General features: G+C 43.8%; 1 protein-coding gene across 1 annotated transcript in view; it reads right to left on the reverse strand.

Moving 5' to 3' along the window:
* RBKS (ribokinase) overlaps window positions 1-17,054 on the reverse strand; it is a 48,492-nt gene that overhangs the window by 11,132 nt on the left and 20,306 nt on the right. Inside the window, exon 6 of the mRNA XM_032216179.1 lies at window positions 11,035-11,223. Coding sequence (XP_032072070.1) covers window positions 11,035-11,223 — 189 coding nt within the window. The remainder of the gene's footprint in view (window positions 1-11,034; window positions 11,224-17,054) is intronic.

Raw genomic sequence — 17,054 nt, forward strand, 5'->3', positions numbered from 1 at the left:
AAAAAACCCCAAACCACTATATAGTATGGATTTTTTTTCTTAACATCAAGGACATGTACATTTTATTCTAATCCAGAAGGGAGTCCTGTTTTGGAAGTAGTACCGTCAGCGGTTAGATAGCAATATTTGATGATATTTTTAAACAGAAGAAGCATCTTTAGCTTTGTGTTTGTGCATATTACTGCTTGCTGTATTGGCAGAGAAACTCAAATATTTGTTACATATTGGTTTTATATTTGCATTTTATCTATCTCTATTTCTCTATCTTATTGTGGTTTGGAATGTGAAGTTGAAATTTTTTTTACAGCCCCATTCAGCTAAAGTGACTGATGGATAGACTTTCTACTAAGGCTGCTCATTCTGAATGAAAACAATGATTCTCAATCTAAGTGTATTTATTAAAAGGATTTTGTACTTTATTCCTCTTAAGCCTCCATAGGATTACCTCCAAAAAGTTTCCCTCACATAAGGTACATTTTAAATGGATTGTCAATTATTTAGTCCCTTGATACTGGGAGGGCAGCCTTTTAGTTTCTGTAATTTCTGTTAAATTCTGTAAGTAAGTAAATAAATCAATGAAAAAATAAAAGCATGAGGATGGGCTTATTAGTACATTGTACAATAGAACTATTACTGGCTATATTTTATTTCTGGCATGAAACAAATACAATGTGATTCAGAAATTAAACTGAACCATTCTTGGTAAGTCGGTCAGTCAAATAAAACTTGAGTTATCTCTATTTTCCCATATTTCAGATGAAACAAATTCTAGGAGGATCTTATAAGGCAAATAGGGCAAATGCTATTTGCCTTCATCCCATTTCCTCTTCTTTTTTGAATAGCCTGTTTAAATTCATGTGTGCTATAATCCAAATAATCTATGGCTCCTCTCATCAGTCTCCTCCACACTGTTCCTATTTTCCCTTAGCAGATGCACACTGTTGATGGCCTTGCCCTTTTCCTATTGTTCTCCACTTTGGAAAATTTCTGCCCATATGTTTATTTTTTTCACTTGGTAAGATCAGCAAACTGACAGAAGTCCTTCACCAAACATGTGCTTTTATCCAGAAATATGCCACTTGGAAACTAGGTGTTCTATGTATAGAATGATACATGCAGGCAACGTTTTGTACATCCGTAACTATTACCTCCAATGATCTGAATGTAATGGTTCTCATAAATCTAACCATGTAGTTTTCCTAGGTAACAACACAGCTGTGGCTTGCTACTTCCTTCTGGCACTTTTCCAAATTCTCAGTCTAGGCTACAGTCATTGCATTTCCTGTTAACAACTAGGTCCACCCTTGATTAGCATTCTGGGATTAGCCAAGGTCATCTAGGTGCTGCAATCTTCTCATATATATTTGCATATTCACGTATACAATCAAATATAAACCATTTAATAGATTCCATTAAAATTTATGCTCTTAATAGGTTTGTTGATCTGCTTTTCATGTTAACATCAGTACTGAATGGTTACAAAACATCACTGAAGTTGACAATAGCAGCACCTGCTAAAGACCACAACCCTGTGTGGACTCTGGAATATACTAATCTTGCTACCTTCCCTTTCTTGCTACCAATACACGGAGTTTTTCTGAGTTAACCAGTGTTTAGAGTGTTTAGAGTGTTTATTATAATTTATAGGCCGCCCTTTTCCCTGAGGGGACTCAGGGCGGCTTACAAAACACGGGGAGGGGGGTACAAAGACAAAAGACATAAGACAATACATAATATTAAAAATAAAGCACAACATTCATTCATCATTCGGGAGGGGACAAACTAAGATTTTTATCCCCAGGCCTGACGGGATAGCCAGATCTTAAGGGCCGTGCGGAAGGCCTGGGCGGTGGTGAGGGTACGGATCTCCACGGGGAGATTGTTCCATAGCGTCGGAGCTGCGACTGAGAAGGCTCTCCTCCGCGTAGTCGCCAGTCGGCACTGACTGGCGGATGGAATTCGGAGGAGGCCTACCCTGTGCGATCTGATGGGACGCAGGGAGGTAATTGGCAGAAGGCGGTCTCTCAAATAGCCAGATCCACTACCATGGAGCGCTTTGTGAGTGGTAAGTAGGACCTTGAAGTGCACCCGGAGATCAACAGGTAGCCAGCGCAGCTCACGGAGGATCGGTGTTATGTGGGCGAACCGTGGTGCGCCCACAATCACTCGCGCGGCCGCATTCTGGACTAGCTGAAGTCGCCGGATGCTCTTCAAGGGCAGCCCCATGTAGAGCACATTGCAGTATTCCAGCCTAGAGATCACAAGGGCTCGAGTGACTGTTGTGAGGGCCTCCCGGTTCAGGTAGGGCCGCAACTGGCGCATCAGGCGAACCTGAGCAAATGCCCCCCTGGTCACAGCTGACAAATGATGGTCAAAACTCAGCTGTGGGTCCAGGAGGACTCCCAAGTTGCGGACCCTGTCTGAGGGGTATAAATTTTGTCCCCCCAGCCTGATTGATGGAACATTAGCCAAATTATTGGGAGGAAAACACAACAGCCACTCGGTCTTTTCCGGGTTGAGCACCAGTTTGTTAGCTCTCATCCAGTCTTTAACAGCCTCAAGGCCCCGGTTCATCACTTCCACCGCTTCATTGAGTTGGCACGGGGCGGACAGATACAACTGTGTATCGTCCGCATATTGATGGTATTTTATCCCGTGCCTCCGAATGATCTCACCCAGCGGTTTCATGTATATGTTAAACAGTAGGGGGGATAAGACCGAGCCCTGCGGCACCCCATAAGTAAGGGGCCTCGGGGACGATCTCTGCCCCCCCACCAACACCGACTGCGACCTGTCCGAGAGGTAGGAGGAGAACCACTGCAAAACAGTGCCGCCCACCCCCACCTCCTGCAGTCGTCGCAGAAGGATACCATGGTCGATGGTATCGAAAGCCGCTGAGAGGTCAAGGAGAACCAGGATGGATGCATGGCCTCCATCTCTGGCTCTCCAGAGATCATCGGTCAATGCGACCAAAGCGGTTTCTGTGCTGTAACCGGGCCTGAAGCCAGACTGGAAGGGGTCAAGATAGTTAGCTTCCTCCAAGGTACGCTGAAGCTGGAAGGCCACCACCTTCTCAACAACCTTCCCCACAAAGGGGAGGTTGGAGACTGGACGGTAGTTATTAAGAACTGCTGGATCCAAGGACGGTTTCTTCAGGAGGGGTCTCACCACCGCCGCCTTCAGCACGGTGGGGAGATGCCCCTCCCGAAGAGAGGCGGTAACAACCGCCTAGATCCAGCCTCGTGTCACCTCACTGCTGTTGGCAACCAGCCAGGAGGGACACGGGTCCAGTATACAGGTGGAGGCGCTCACAGCTCGCATAGCCTTGTCCACATCCCCGGAGGCAACATCCTGAAACTCAACCCAGAGATGGTCTGCCAGATCATTCCCTTGTGTCTCGGCTGGAACTGCAAGAGTGGAGTCCAGGTCCGAGCGAAACCGAGCAACTTTGTCCGCCAAGAACTGTACATACTCCTCAGCCTTACCCTGTAAGGGGTTCTCCGTCTCCCTCCTATTTAGGAGGGAGCGGGTTATCCTAAACAGGGCGGCTGGGCGGGACTCGGCGGACGCTACCAAGGAGGCAATGTGTGATCTTTTGGCTGTTCTCAGAGCCCGAATATACTCCTTGGTGCAAGCTGTCAACAGTGCCCAGCTCGACTCGGACCTATCGGACCTCCACAGGTGTTCTAGGCGTCTCCTCCGGCCCTTTATCTCACGGAGCTCCTCGGTAAACCAGGGAGGCCTCCGTGGGCCGCTGACCCGGAGGGGCCGTAGTGGCGCAATCCGGTCCAGAGACTCTGATGCTGCCGAGTGCCAGGCCGCAGCAAGAGTCTCCGCCGAACTGTGGGCGAGAGCATCTGGAATAACCCCAAGCTCCGTCTGGAACCTTACTGGGTCCATAAGTCGCTTGGGGCGGAACCACCTGTTCGGTTCCTCCTCCCTACGGTGGGGGTTTGGCCTCCGGAAGTCTAGCCTCAGTAGGCAGTGGTCTGACCACGACAGGGGAATGGTCTCATTTCCCCTCAGACCAAGATCATAACTCCACTGCACCGAGAGGAATACGAGGTCGAGCGTGTGACCCGCTGAGTGGGTTGGGCCTCGAATTACCTGGGTCAAGCCCATGGCTGTCATGGAAGCCATGAACTCCTGCGCTCCATCAGAGTGTTCACCAAGCGAAGGCAAATTGAAGTCCCCCAGAACCATAAGCCTAGGGAACTCAACTGCCAGCTCGGCTACTGACTCGAGGAGCGAGGGGAGGGCTGCTGCAACGCAGTTGGGAGGCAGGTACGTGAGCAGCAGACCCACTTGACCCTTGAGGTCCAGCGTCACCAGTAGGGACTCACACCCGACAAGCTCCGGAGCAGGGATCCTACGAGGTACTAAAGACTCCCGGATTACAATAGCCACACCGCCACCCCTTCCCTGGGCTCTCGGCTGATGAAGCACCTGAAACCCGTCTGGGCACATCTCTACGAGGGGGACTCCTCCCTCCGTGCCCAGCCATGTCTCAGTAATACATGCCAGGTCTGCGCCCTCGTCTGTTATCAAGTCCCGGACGAGGGGAGCCTTGTGAACAACAGACCTGGCATTTAGCGACAGCAGCCTGAGACCAGGGTCCTGACTACTCGCGCCATCTGACCTTGGAGTGGGACTCATAGGGCCGGAAGGAGGGATCTCTGTGATATAGCGAGCCCTCCTTCCCCGGTAATGGCCAGCCCTAAAGTCCCCGCCGTATCTGCCTCTCCCTGTTATGACCGCAATGCTCCGACCCTCTCCCGTGGATGTAGTTCCCCCAACCACCCCGGTGGCCCCTGCAAATCCCACCAGGTCCTCCGAATCATACATACTCATTCACTCACTCAAACAGTCCCCACATGGTGATTAAATATCTGCTTCTTCCAAGTTCGGAGTGAGTACAGTAGGAAAGTATTTAAATAATCACAAAGTGGAGAGATGGTGGCAATTGCATAACTCAAGGACATTTTGTCCAAAGTCTTCAATTAATATTGAAAATATATCTAAAATTCAGATGCTGAAAACAAAGAAAATGGGTAAATTAGTGCCCTTATGATCCATTTGTGAGTTTTCCCCAAGAAAGCTGGCTGCTCATTGTTAAAAGTAATCTTTTCTACCAGATGGACTTGTATTTGATCAGATAATCTTTTCTTAACACAGATATAACCTAAAACCATCTCAGACTATGGTTAGCAGGAGATCAAATCTGAAGACAACTTGAGGTTTACAGTAGTTTTTTAGCTTCAAAACTGTTCTGAGGTAAGTATACATTGAATAATGTGGTGTGATATCTATGAAATTATTTAATTAGTTTTACTTGTAAACAAAAGGAGGCACTAAGTAGTCAATATTATATTGCATATTATCGTGGAAGTAGCATTTACATTTTTCTTGACCGTCTGCCACTAAGGAAAGGTATTCATGTACTTCTGTTGGATGACTAACCTGCAAAATTGTTTCATTGCAGCTCTCCATTGTTATCTAATCAGTAAAAATATAGCTATGAAAACTCCTAGCTTAACTAGAGAAAATTCTCATGGATTAAAGTGTGAAAGAATATCACTTTACCGAAAAGAAAAAAGAAAAAAAAAAAGGAAAAGAAAGCTGCCTGTTAAAACAGCAATGATAAAAAGGTGTATTGCTTAATCAAACAATAGGAACATTCATTCGCAACCACAAACAGAAGCACTTCCCATTTACCTGAGTTCAGGGTGAAATCAGACTCTGGATCTGATTTTCAATGCTGGGACAATCCTGACACGTGTGAAAAAGAAAATGTTTCCTAGCATATTAAAATACATAACCCTCATTCCAGGTCATATTCAAGATTTTAAAATATGGTTTCCAGAGAGTAATTTCCAGGGATCCACGCAGTTTAGCAAGTATCATGAAATTTCAAAAGACAACACCTCTGCGTGTCTTTGAATAAAAAGATGATAAACAATCATAAATAAGGCCACAATCAAATTTTTAAGGTAGTTTCCATGCTGACCATAAGGATGAACAAAAGTATCCAATCCGCTATATGATAGAGGAGAGGCAAGATTAAGAGCAGTCTCCTCCAAACCAATTTATTTATTTATTTATTTATTTATTTATTTGTTTGTTTGTTTGTTTGTCTTGTATGCCGCCCACTCCTGGAGGACTCCGGGCGGCTCACAAAAGACAAGGGAAAGCGGGGAACAAGACAAAGACAACATATTAAAAACAAAACCAACATGCACAATTTCTATGGAGGTAGATGCTTCTCAGCTCCCCCAGCCTGCTGGAACAGCCAGGACTTGGTGGCTTTGCGGAAGGCCGGGAGGATAGTAAGGATCCGGATCTCAACAGGGAGCTCGTTCCAGAGGGCCGGAGCTGCAACAGAGAAGGCTCTCCGCCGGGGAGTCGCCAACCGACATTGGCTGGCAGATGGAATCCGGAGGAGACCCAACCTGTGCGATCTAATTGGTCTGAGAGAGGTAATCGACAGGAGGCGGTCTCTCAGGTACCCAGGTCCGATGCCATGTAGGGCTTTATAGGTAGCGACCAGCACCTTGAAGCGGATTCGGAGACTAATAGGTAGCCAGTGCAGCTCGCGGAGGATAGGTGTAAAGCAATTGCCCTAAGGAAAACCAAAGTGGTTACATGTAAAGAAGGGATGCGATGGTTTAGTGGCTAAGACGCTGAGCATGTCGATCGGAAAGGTCGGCAGTTCGAATCTCTAGTGCTGCGTAATGGAGTGAGCTCCTGTTACTTGTCCCAGCTTCTGCTAACCTAGCAGTCCGAAAGCATGTAAAAATGCAAGTAGAAAAATAGGGACCGCCTTTGGTGGGAAGGTTGGTTTGGTTGGTTTGGTTTATTAGATTTATGTGCCGCCCTTCTCCCAAGGACTCAAGGCGGTGTACAACATAAAAAAACAACACATATTACAAAAGTTAAAAAGAATTAAATAGAATATCCCAAACAAACCCAATTAGAATTAACAATTACATTTTAAAGAAAATTCAATTAAAATTAACAATGATACAGAATTTATTTTGTTTTGTTCAGGCCAGGCTGGCTTGCTGGAAAAACCAACTTTTTAGGGCGCGTCGGAAGGACTGGAGGTTGGGGATTATACGAAGCTCCAGGGGCAGCTCATTCCAGAGGGAAGGCGCTCCCACAGAGAAGGCTCTCCCCCTGGGGGTCGCTAGCCAACACTGTCTGGCTGACGGCACCCTGAGGAGGCCAACCTGTGGGATCGCACTGGACGGTGGGAGGCTACCGGTGGCAGTAGGTGGTCTCGCAGGTATCCTGGGCCTAAGCCATGGAGCGCTTTAAAGGTCATAATTAGTACCTTGAATCGCACCCGAAAGACAACTGGCAACCAGTGCAGGCAGCCTAAAAGGGGTATAACATGGGAGCACCTAGGTGCCCCCATGATAACCCGCACAGCCGCATTCTGGACCAGTTGAACCCTCCGGGTGTTCTTCAAGGGCAGCCCATGTACAGAGCATTACAGTAGTCCAGGCAAGAAAGGACGAGGGCATGAGTGACTGTGCACAGAGCATCCCGATCCAGGAAGGGGCGCAACTTACGTACCAGGCGAATCTGGTAAAAGGCCCCCCCCCCCCCCCCCCCCCCGGTCACGGCCATCAGGTGTTCTTCCAAACTAAGCCGCGTATCCAGGAGGACACCCAGATTGCGGGCCTTCTCTGAGGGGACTAAAATTTCTCCCCCTATCATCAAAGATGGAACAAGATGCACAAATCGGGATGATGGAAACCACAGCCACTCAAGTCTTGGAGGGATTGAGCTTGAGCCTGTTCCTCCCATCCAGATCCGTACAGCCTCCAGGCATCGGGACATCACGTCGAGGGCATCATTTGGGTGGTTTGGAGTAGAGATGAAAAGTTAGCTATCATCAGCATATTGATGATACCATACCCCAAAACCACGGATGATCTCACCCAGTGGTTTCATATATATGTTGAACAGGAGGGGTGAGAGAACTGACCCTGGGGCACCCCACAAGTGACGCGCCTCAGGGTCGATCCCTGCCCTCCAGTCAACACAAACTGCGACCGATCCGACAGGTAGGAGGAGAACCATCGTAAAACGGTGCCCCCCACTCCCAACCCCCTGAGTCGTCGCAGTAGGATACCATGGTCAATGGTATCGAAAGCTGCTAATAGAACCAGGACAGAGGAACAGCCCCTGTCCCGGGCCCGCCAGAGATCATTGACCAACGGGACCAATGCCGTCTCCGTGCTGTATCCGGGCCTGAAACCCGACTGAAATGGATCCAGGTAGACAGCTTCATCCAGGAACTGGGGAAGCTGACGTGCTACCGCACTCTCAACAACTTTTGCTACAAAGCGAAGGTTGAAGACCGGACGATTGTTGGCTAAAGAAGCTGGGTCCAGGGAAGGCTTCTTAAGGAGGGGCCTCACCACCACCTCCTTCAAGGCGGTGGGAAAGAACCCCTCTCTCAACGAAGCATTGGTAATCACCTGGAGCCAGCCTTATGTCACCTCCCGGGAAGCCGAGACTAACCAAGAGGGACACGGGTCCAGCACACAAGTGGCAGCACTGAGTCTCCCATAATCCTGTCCATGCCCTCGGGGGTCACAGAGTCAAACTCATCCTAGATGGTCTCCACAAGATTCATCCCCGTCGACTCACCTGAATCTACCCAGTCAGAGTCCAAGCCTGTCTGGATCTGAGCGATTTTATCCTGCAGATATTGAACAAATTCTTCAGCCTTACCCTGCAAGGGGTCATTCCCAGTTCCTTGGTTAAGTAAGGAGTGGGTCACCCTAAAGAGGGCAGCTGGGCAGTTATCTGCAGACGCGATAAGAGCGGGAAAATGTTGCTGTTTTGCCACTTTTATCGCCACTAAGTAGGATTTAATATGAATCCTTACTAGTGTTCGATCAGATTCGGACCGGCTGACCCTCCAACCACTCTCTAGGCATCTTTTCCAGCATTTCATCTCCCGGAGCTCCTCAGTAAACCAGGGAGCTACCCGGGATAAACACCGGATCAGAATCCGCAAAGGCAGAACACGATCCAAAGCCCCAGTGGCCGCCCTATCCCAGGCTTCCACTAGGGCTTCGGTCGAGTTGTGAGCAAGGGATTCAGGAAAAGTCCCAAGCTCCATCAAGAAACTTTCAGGGTCCATCAAGCGCCTGGGGCAGAACCATCTAGTCGGTTCTCCCTGCAGTGAGGGGTAGCAGTATGGAAGTCAAGCCCGATGAGGAAATGATCCGACCATGACAAGCGTTCCATTACCTTAAAGCGCCTTTGGTATTTAGTCATACTGGCCATATGATCACAGAGATGTCTTCATACACTGCTAGCTATTCAGTTTTGAAATGGAAATGAGCACCACCCCCTAGAGTCGGGAACAACTAGCACATATGTGCAAGGTGAACCTTTACCTTTACACGTAAACACGCAGGCAGAATTTACTTTTACACGTAAACCTTTACCTTTACACGTAAACTTGCAGGCAGAATTTACTCAGTCCTGGTTTATGCCAGCATGGAACTCATGAGCTGCTATTTCAAACTTGGAAGTTGACAATTTCTGTCGGAAAATGCTCAGAAAAATCTATATTCAGTGCTGCATAGATTCTATGAACTTAGGTTCTGCAGATCCTGCTGTTAAGGTCTGCCTTTGGGCATTTGGGTGTTAAGGCTGTTTTCCTGAGAAAAACGTCATGTCAGACCCTGAACAGAAAATATTGGCTAGTCTCTTTGTATTTTACCTATTTGTGCACAAACTGATGTACAATTAAATGATATCAACACATATTTCTTTACTTCTGATCAAATCTGCTTTCCTGTGAATTAAACCAGTTATTCTTGTTTAGGTACAAAACAGCACTGTCCTTGGCCTCTAATAAAAAGTTACAACTGCTGGAGGAAAACACACACTACAATTCATGACATCAGGCACCTAAAATGTATAGCTGGTACATGGAGTGCTCACAGCAACCTCACCAGAAATGTTCTGCATTTATATCAGGGAAAATAAAAAACAGTACAAGATGTCCCAGGGTAGTAAATGTGAGTGAGATAAACCTCTATCAGGAATTTAACTACTGTCCTTCTTTAGGGCTGTTACTAATAATTATAACATTCTAACCTTCAGTCAGAACTTGATTATAAACAGGAAAAGCATTGGGAGAACAGAGAACCCCAAGTTCTCCAGTATAAGACTGCTCAAGTTAATGGCCATATAAATCACAAGAAAATTAATTTGGCATGGCACACTGCTTCTGACTTTTAACTATGCCCTGTGGAAGTTGAGTACCAGATTTAAGCTCTACAAAGTCTTAGGTTCTGCCAGCACATACACCTCAGGCATGTGAGGACACAACCAGTTATCCAATTTGGGGGAGTCAGAAAACTACTGGGCGTCTCCCTTCTTTTTCCAGACAGGAGAGTAGGTGGCTGAAGTAAAGGTGCTGAGGGATTATGTCGCCATCTTGCACAAGTAATAAGAACATTACTGTTGCAATACAGAAGAGACGGAAAGACGAAGGAAGCCTAAAATAACATCATCGGTACATGCTGCTCTCTGCCCTATCGAAAGAACATCAGCCTAAAAACCTTGGGTGAACTCACATTCATTGTATAATAGGCTGGATGGCAACAGTTTGATCATATTTTTTATTTATTTTTTAAAAAAGATTTGTAAGGTCACCCATTTAAAACACAACTCCAGATGCTCAGAAGAATAAAACCCAGAACAATAAAAACCATAAACCCAAATCCCAGCACCTCAAATATTCCTCCAAAATACCCTCCCTCCCAAACGAACTCCAGATGTACTCATTCTATGCTAAAACCTGCATAAAAATCCAGGTCCTGATGACCTTCCAAAAGGCTAGAAGGTGGGGGCTTTCTGGATCACCAGGTGGGAGGGTCTTAGGTATAGAAAGTCATGGAAAAACAGCCATGCAATATCACCCAAAGATTCCATTTATTACTGAGGATTTGTAGTGCTCAAGTGAATAGCCAAAAATGAGACTTAAAATATAATACATACCGTGGTATCTACAGCAGAGGTCTTCCCGACAGGGATATGATTTGGGGTTGGTTCCTCTTTGGAAAGTACCACGCAGCCCTCTGGTCCCAAAGTTACGACGACAGTCCTACAACCTCTCTCTAACAATTTAAGTCCCACTTGTCCAGCATCTCCAGCATTACCAACTGCAATTCCTGTTAGAATTTCTGCCTTGAAGGGAGAACATTAAAGTCAAATATTTAAGCAAGCAAGCAAAATGTAGCTCAATAGCAACACCATCTACAAAAACCATATTGAAATGATAAAGCTGTTCAACAATCATTTCTACCAAGTAAATATATCAATATATACATTTAGTATCAAATAGAGAGAGAGCAGGCATGCCTAATTGTAATGGAAAAAATAAAAATATCGGATTTTTGTTTTTTCTGGATTAAGGGCTACTGGACTTGCTAACCAATGTATTTAGAAATGGATATGGATTGCCTAATTGGTTCCATAGGGCAAATTCCCAAATAATTCCTTCGGTCCTCCTTGGATTAGTACTGATAATAAATCATTATTACTTTCATGACACTAACTGACTCAGGTTCATGGTAAGAATCAATTTAGCTAAGTTTCATAATGTTAATATGAACACATACATTTGGCAAAGTTTTGACAGAATGAAGCTTTCCATTTAGTGAATGAAAGCACATTTGTGATATGCTAACAGGTTATATTTTTAGATGTAGATAATACAATGGCATTATTATGAAGCTGTTAAACATCTATAATTGGGATTCTCAAAGAGTTCTATTACAAGGCTCTCAATCAAGAGAGATAAGAGTTTTATCTCTGCTTTGCCTAATGGGCTGCTTTGAACAGCAGCTTCTGGGAAAATCATCCTTGGAGTTTTCTCTTGTCTCGTGTGTCCCACGTGGAAACACATGGGACACCCTTCCTACCAATTTTCTTGGAGGCAGTTCTACAAAGCAGTACTCTAAAATCATGGAAAACAGTATGCTCCTTCTGACGTAAAGCATGAGTCTTGGGAATGGTTCATGAATGCAAATTAGTTAATAATACAAATTAAGTGTGCTGTTATTCCAATTCCAGGGGAAGGTGTATGGGGGAATAGCATGACTTATTACCCATTTGATTCTATACAGATAGTCATCACTTGGTGACTATTCATTCAGTTCAAATTTAAAATGGTGCTAAAAAAGAAGACTTGCAACTAGTCCTCGAAATTCCATTCATTATGCCACCTTTGGAGTCATGCGAACATTGGAAGCTGGCTCATACGATAGTTGCAGCATCCCATAGTCATGTGATCATGATTTGGATGCTTATCTTTAGGCTTCCCTTAAGAAAAATCAATGGGGAAGCCAGCAGAGAATATCACAAGTTGTTTTAGTACAGTGTTTCTCAACCTTGGCGACTTTAAGTCCTGTGGACTTCAACTCCCAGAATCCCCCAGCCAGCACAGCTGGCTGGGGGATTTTGGGAGTTGAAGTCCACAGGACTTAAAGTCACCAAGGTTGAGAATCACTGTTTTAGTAAATTGCTTGCACTCTCTCCCACCTGGCAGCAGCCAACTCTGGCCCAGCCATGCTTACACAGGCTGTTTGTGGACCCTCCTTTGTCTGGCTTCTACAACTCCCAGTCCTCGCCATACTCCATGCTTTACATGTCTATCAAACTGCTTACAAAGGTTTCTGGGACTTGCTTAATGACCCAGAATTCTCGCTTAAAGAAGGCAATGGGGAGTGTTGGGATTGCTATCACTAAGCAATGCAATAACGTGATATTGTACTTTATGACTGTATTGCTTAGCAATGGAAATTTTGGTCCCAATTGCCATAGGACTACCTGTACCTGGGGGTGGGCGAGAATGGGTGTTCAATGGGGAAGTTTTGAATGTGTAGAGATAGCAAGAAATGCTTCTATACCGAATTATCTGACCAAAGGTATTGATTTGAAGGGGCCTAACAATTCTTTGGAAATTTGATCTGTTGAGCCATTTATGCTTTCAATGTCTGTTTTTTAAATACAATGCAAGTTAGTACAGGTAATCCTTGACTCAATAGTTTATTTAGTGACCGAAGTTACAAAGGCATGCAAAAAGTGACTTATGACTGTTTTGCACACTTACAGCTGTTGCAGCATCCCCATGGTCATGTGATCAAAATTCAGATGCTTGGCAATTGACTCATATTTATAATGGTTGCGGTATCCTGGGGTCAGGATGTAACTTTCTGACAAGTTAAGTCAATGGGGAAGCCAAATTTACTTACAAACCATGCTACTAACTTAACAACTATGGCAAGAAAGGTTGTAAAATGGGGCAAAACTCACTTAACAACTGTCTCAGTTAGGAAGAGAAATTTGGGGCTCAATTGTGGTTGCAAGTTGAGGATTACCTGTATTCCCTCATCTAAAAAAAAAAACCCAAATTCTGTAGCACTGATCCTGGAAATTTTCCAGATTAAAAAACAACAACAAGCAGAACACATATAATTAATATCACAACAAACACAGGGAAGAAAGTGACAGATACCAAAACTATGCTTGCTTCAAAAAAGATAAGGAATAAATGCCTCGGAACTCATGCAAATGCAATGCCTCTCCTCCATTAAGCTAAATTAGACTAATTCATAAGGATCCTGAAAAGACTGACTAGTGAATCAATTAATTAAAGCCCCTGGGTCTTTTTTTTTTCTGTCTTCTGAAAAAACCTGGGGGAAAAAAGGCTGCTTTAATAAGTAAGACATAGAACTTGGATTGCACAAAGTTCTGAACCATCTTCTAAACTATCCGTAAAATATGCAATCCCCTCTGTTAATGTTTCTTTAAGCACAGAGAGTACCCAAAGTGCTTGATCAATGTTTGTTTGTCTCTCCTTACATGTTGTCACATACATCTGTGGTTATGGAGTTATCAAAATATCACTTATTTTAGGAATTTTTGCTGTATTTGCATTCTACAGAGAAATGCCTCCAGCTACATGCAGCAACTGAAAGAACGGGGGTAAATCAGGACACCATGGAGACACTTTCCTGCAAGGGTAGCAGATACCAGACAGTTGATGCATGCCAAAAGTTAAAATGTATAACTATGTCTCAATTGTGAAACTCAATATAAAACTTCTGGTTGTGTTGGAAAGTTCCCCCCTTTAATTTTTAATTAACAAAAATGTACAATTGAAGGAAACAACTAACGGCTGCTTTTAAAAAGACAAATAAAACACAATAGCAGGAGGCCTAGCAGGAATTTTAAAAAATAGTTTAACTCCCCATACAACATTTAAAGGGAAATGAACAAATGTTTAAAGAAATAAGCTAATCTATGTAAGATTCCAAATAACATTTCTGGCAATGCAATGCTCTCACTGCAAACCAAGCACTTAAACTGAAAATGCAGACATTGGCTTAAACCTGGAGCAAGCTACACTGAAATTAATTCTTTGTTTACCCATACTTCCATGTAAATATTTGATTACTAAATCTTCAAAATAATAATTAAGCATGTATCTTCTTTAAAGAGGACATTGCCGTTACAAGTAAAGATTAGGTGAAACCTGGGGCAAAAACAATAACCGTAAGAAGGACCTTGGACTGCCAGTAGATGATCACTTAAACATGAGCCAGCAGTGTGCAGCAGCAGCCAAAAAAGCTAATACAATACTTGGTTGTATAAACATAGAATCATAATCATGTGAAATATTAGTACTGCTTTATAAAGCCTTAATAAGGCCACACCTGGAATACAGCATCCAGTTTTGGTCACCATATTACAAAAAGAGATGCTGAGACTATGGAAAAAGTGCAAAGATTCCCAGTATTTGAAAGGCTGCCACAAAGAGGAGGGGGGGAGTCAACTTATTTTCCAAAGCACCAGAAGGGAAGACAAGAAACAATGGATGGAAACTAATCAAGGAGAGAAGCAACCTGAAATTATCGAAAATTTTTGTAATACTGAGGACAATTAACCAGTGGAACAGCTTGCCATCAAAAGTTGTGGGAACTTCATCACCAGAGATTTTTAAGAAGAGAAGAGACTGTCATTTGTCTGAAATGGTACAGGGTCTGAACTAGTATAAGTGACAGGACTAGAAGACCTCAAAGGTCCCTTCCAGCTGTATTCTGATTAAATTACAGTTGAAGATGTAGTGTGAAGATAATGCATAAACTATATCTTTATGTCAGCTAAATAATAGCAATAGCACTCAGACCTATATAGTACTTTACAGTGCTTTACAGCCCTTTCTAAGTGGTTTACAGCATATTGCACCCAACAATCTGGGTCCTCATTTTACCAACCTCAGAAAAGTGAAAAGCTGAGTCAACCTTGAGCCGGTGAGAACTGAACCACCAAACTGCAGGCAGCTGGCAGGCAGCAGTAGCAGCTTGCAGTACTGCATTCTAACCGCTGTGCCACCACAACTCATGGAATTGTTCTACCCTAGGCAAAAGTCTCAAGGCCTGAGACACTGTTTAGAAAGTATTCTCTCTCCTTCTCCTCAGCATAATTCCACAACATTGTGGATTACATTACATTATTCTTTACATCTGAACCAAATGTATATGGTTTGTTCAGTATTTAGAAGATGTGCTGGTTTCTTGTATATTCTGTATCATGAGCCATGATTAAATAGCTTCATAACCCTGGTTTAACAGGAATGCCCAAAATTGTTTTATATAATATTTCAATTTCTTCAAGCAGCTCAACTAGATGACTTTGAATCAGTCTAGTCTAGCCAACTCACAGGATCATGGCTGTAGGAAAAAAAGGAAGGAGAGCAATGAACGGTAACCTGAGCTCCTGAATGAAAGGCAAGGTATAAATCCAACAAATTTTTGCTCTGTCACATTTTTGCATTTGTGTGCACATACTCAAAACTTCCTCACAAAAATATGGATATTTATTCAAGCACATTTTATGGACTTCTAATTTTGCAATAGTTTTCTCTTAACAAGGCCTTTTGCCAATTGTTTTTCTAATGTATGCATTTCTGGAGACCATTCTGTCTCTCATACATGGCTTTTGCTTATTGTGGATGTGTGACATGACATTTGGAAGAGTGCAGGTCCTCAAGAATAACCCAGGTCTTGTAAATATTAGAATATGAATCAAATGAATTTGCCCCTCTTTAAGAAGTAGTATTTACGTTCACATTTTATATGAATAAGAGAAATGTATATTATTGTCTGTTAAACACTGACATGTATCCACCTTCCATATTGCTTTTTAATTTTGAGATTGAATAGCACTAGCAATAGCACTTAGACTTATATACCACTTCATAGTGCCTTTACAGCCCTCTCTAAGTGGTTTACAGAGTCAGCATATTGCCCCCAACAATCTGGCTCCTCATTCTACCCACCTCGGAAGAATGGAAGGCTGAGTCAATCTTGGGCCTGATGAGATTTGAACTGCCAACTGCTAGCAGTCAGCTGAAGTAGCCTGCAGTGCTGCACTCTAACCACTGTGCCACTTCGGCTCATATGCCTTTGAAGTACACACACTTGTGGTTCCCCTCCCCCCATACTACAGGTAGTCTTCAACGTATAACCACAACTGAACCCAGAATTTATATTGCTAACTGAGAAATTTGTAAAGTGAGAGTGAATCATTGCAGTTGTTAAATTAGTAACAGTTGTTAAGTGAATCTAGCTTCCCCATTGACTTTGTCAGAAGTTCACAAAAGATGATCACATGATCCTGAGACACTGCAACGGTCATAAATACGAACCACTTGTGAAGCATCCGAATATATATCATGTGACCATGGAGATGCTACGGTTGTGGTGTGAAAAATGGCCATACGTCACTTTTTTCCGTTGTAAGTTCAAATGGTCATGAAATGAACTGTACCTGTACTGTGATAAGTACAAAAACTGATAATGTAACAATTTTCCTTGCAGTTTAAAAGTATTTAGTAACACACAGCCTGAAGTTTGGCTTTCACACAGGCCCTACATTTGATTTACTTATTTTGCATTTCTTTCATTAAAAGTATTAAGGAGAAAGAGAACCAGCACATTCCTGGGCAAACC

Source organism: Thamnophis elegans, chromosome 4 (assembly GCF_009769535.1).
Source record: "Thamnophis elegans isolate rThaEle1 chromosome 4, rThaEle1.pri, whole genome shotgun sequence".
Classification (NCBI taxonomy): domain Eukaryota; kingdom Metazoa; phylum Chordata; class Lepidosauria; order Squamata; family Colubridae; genus Thamnophis; species Thamnophis elegans.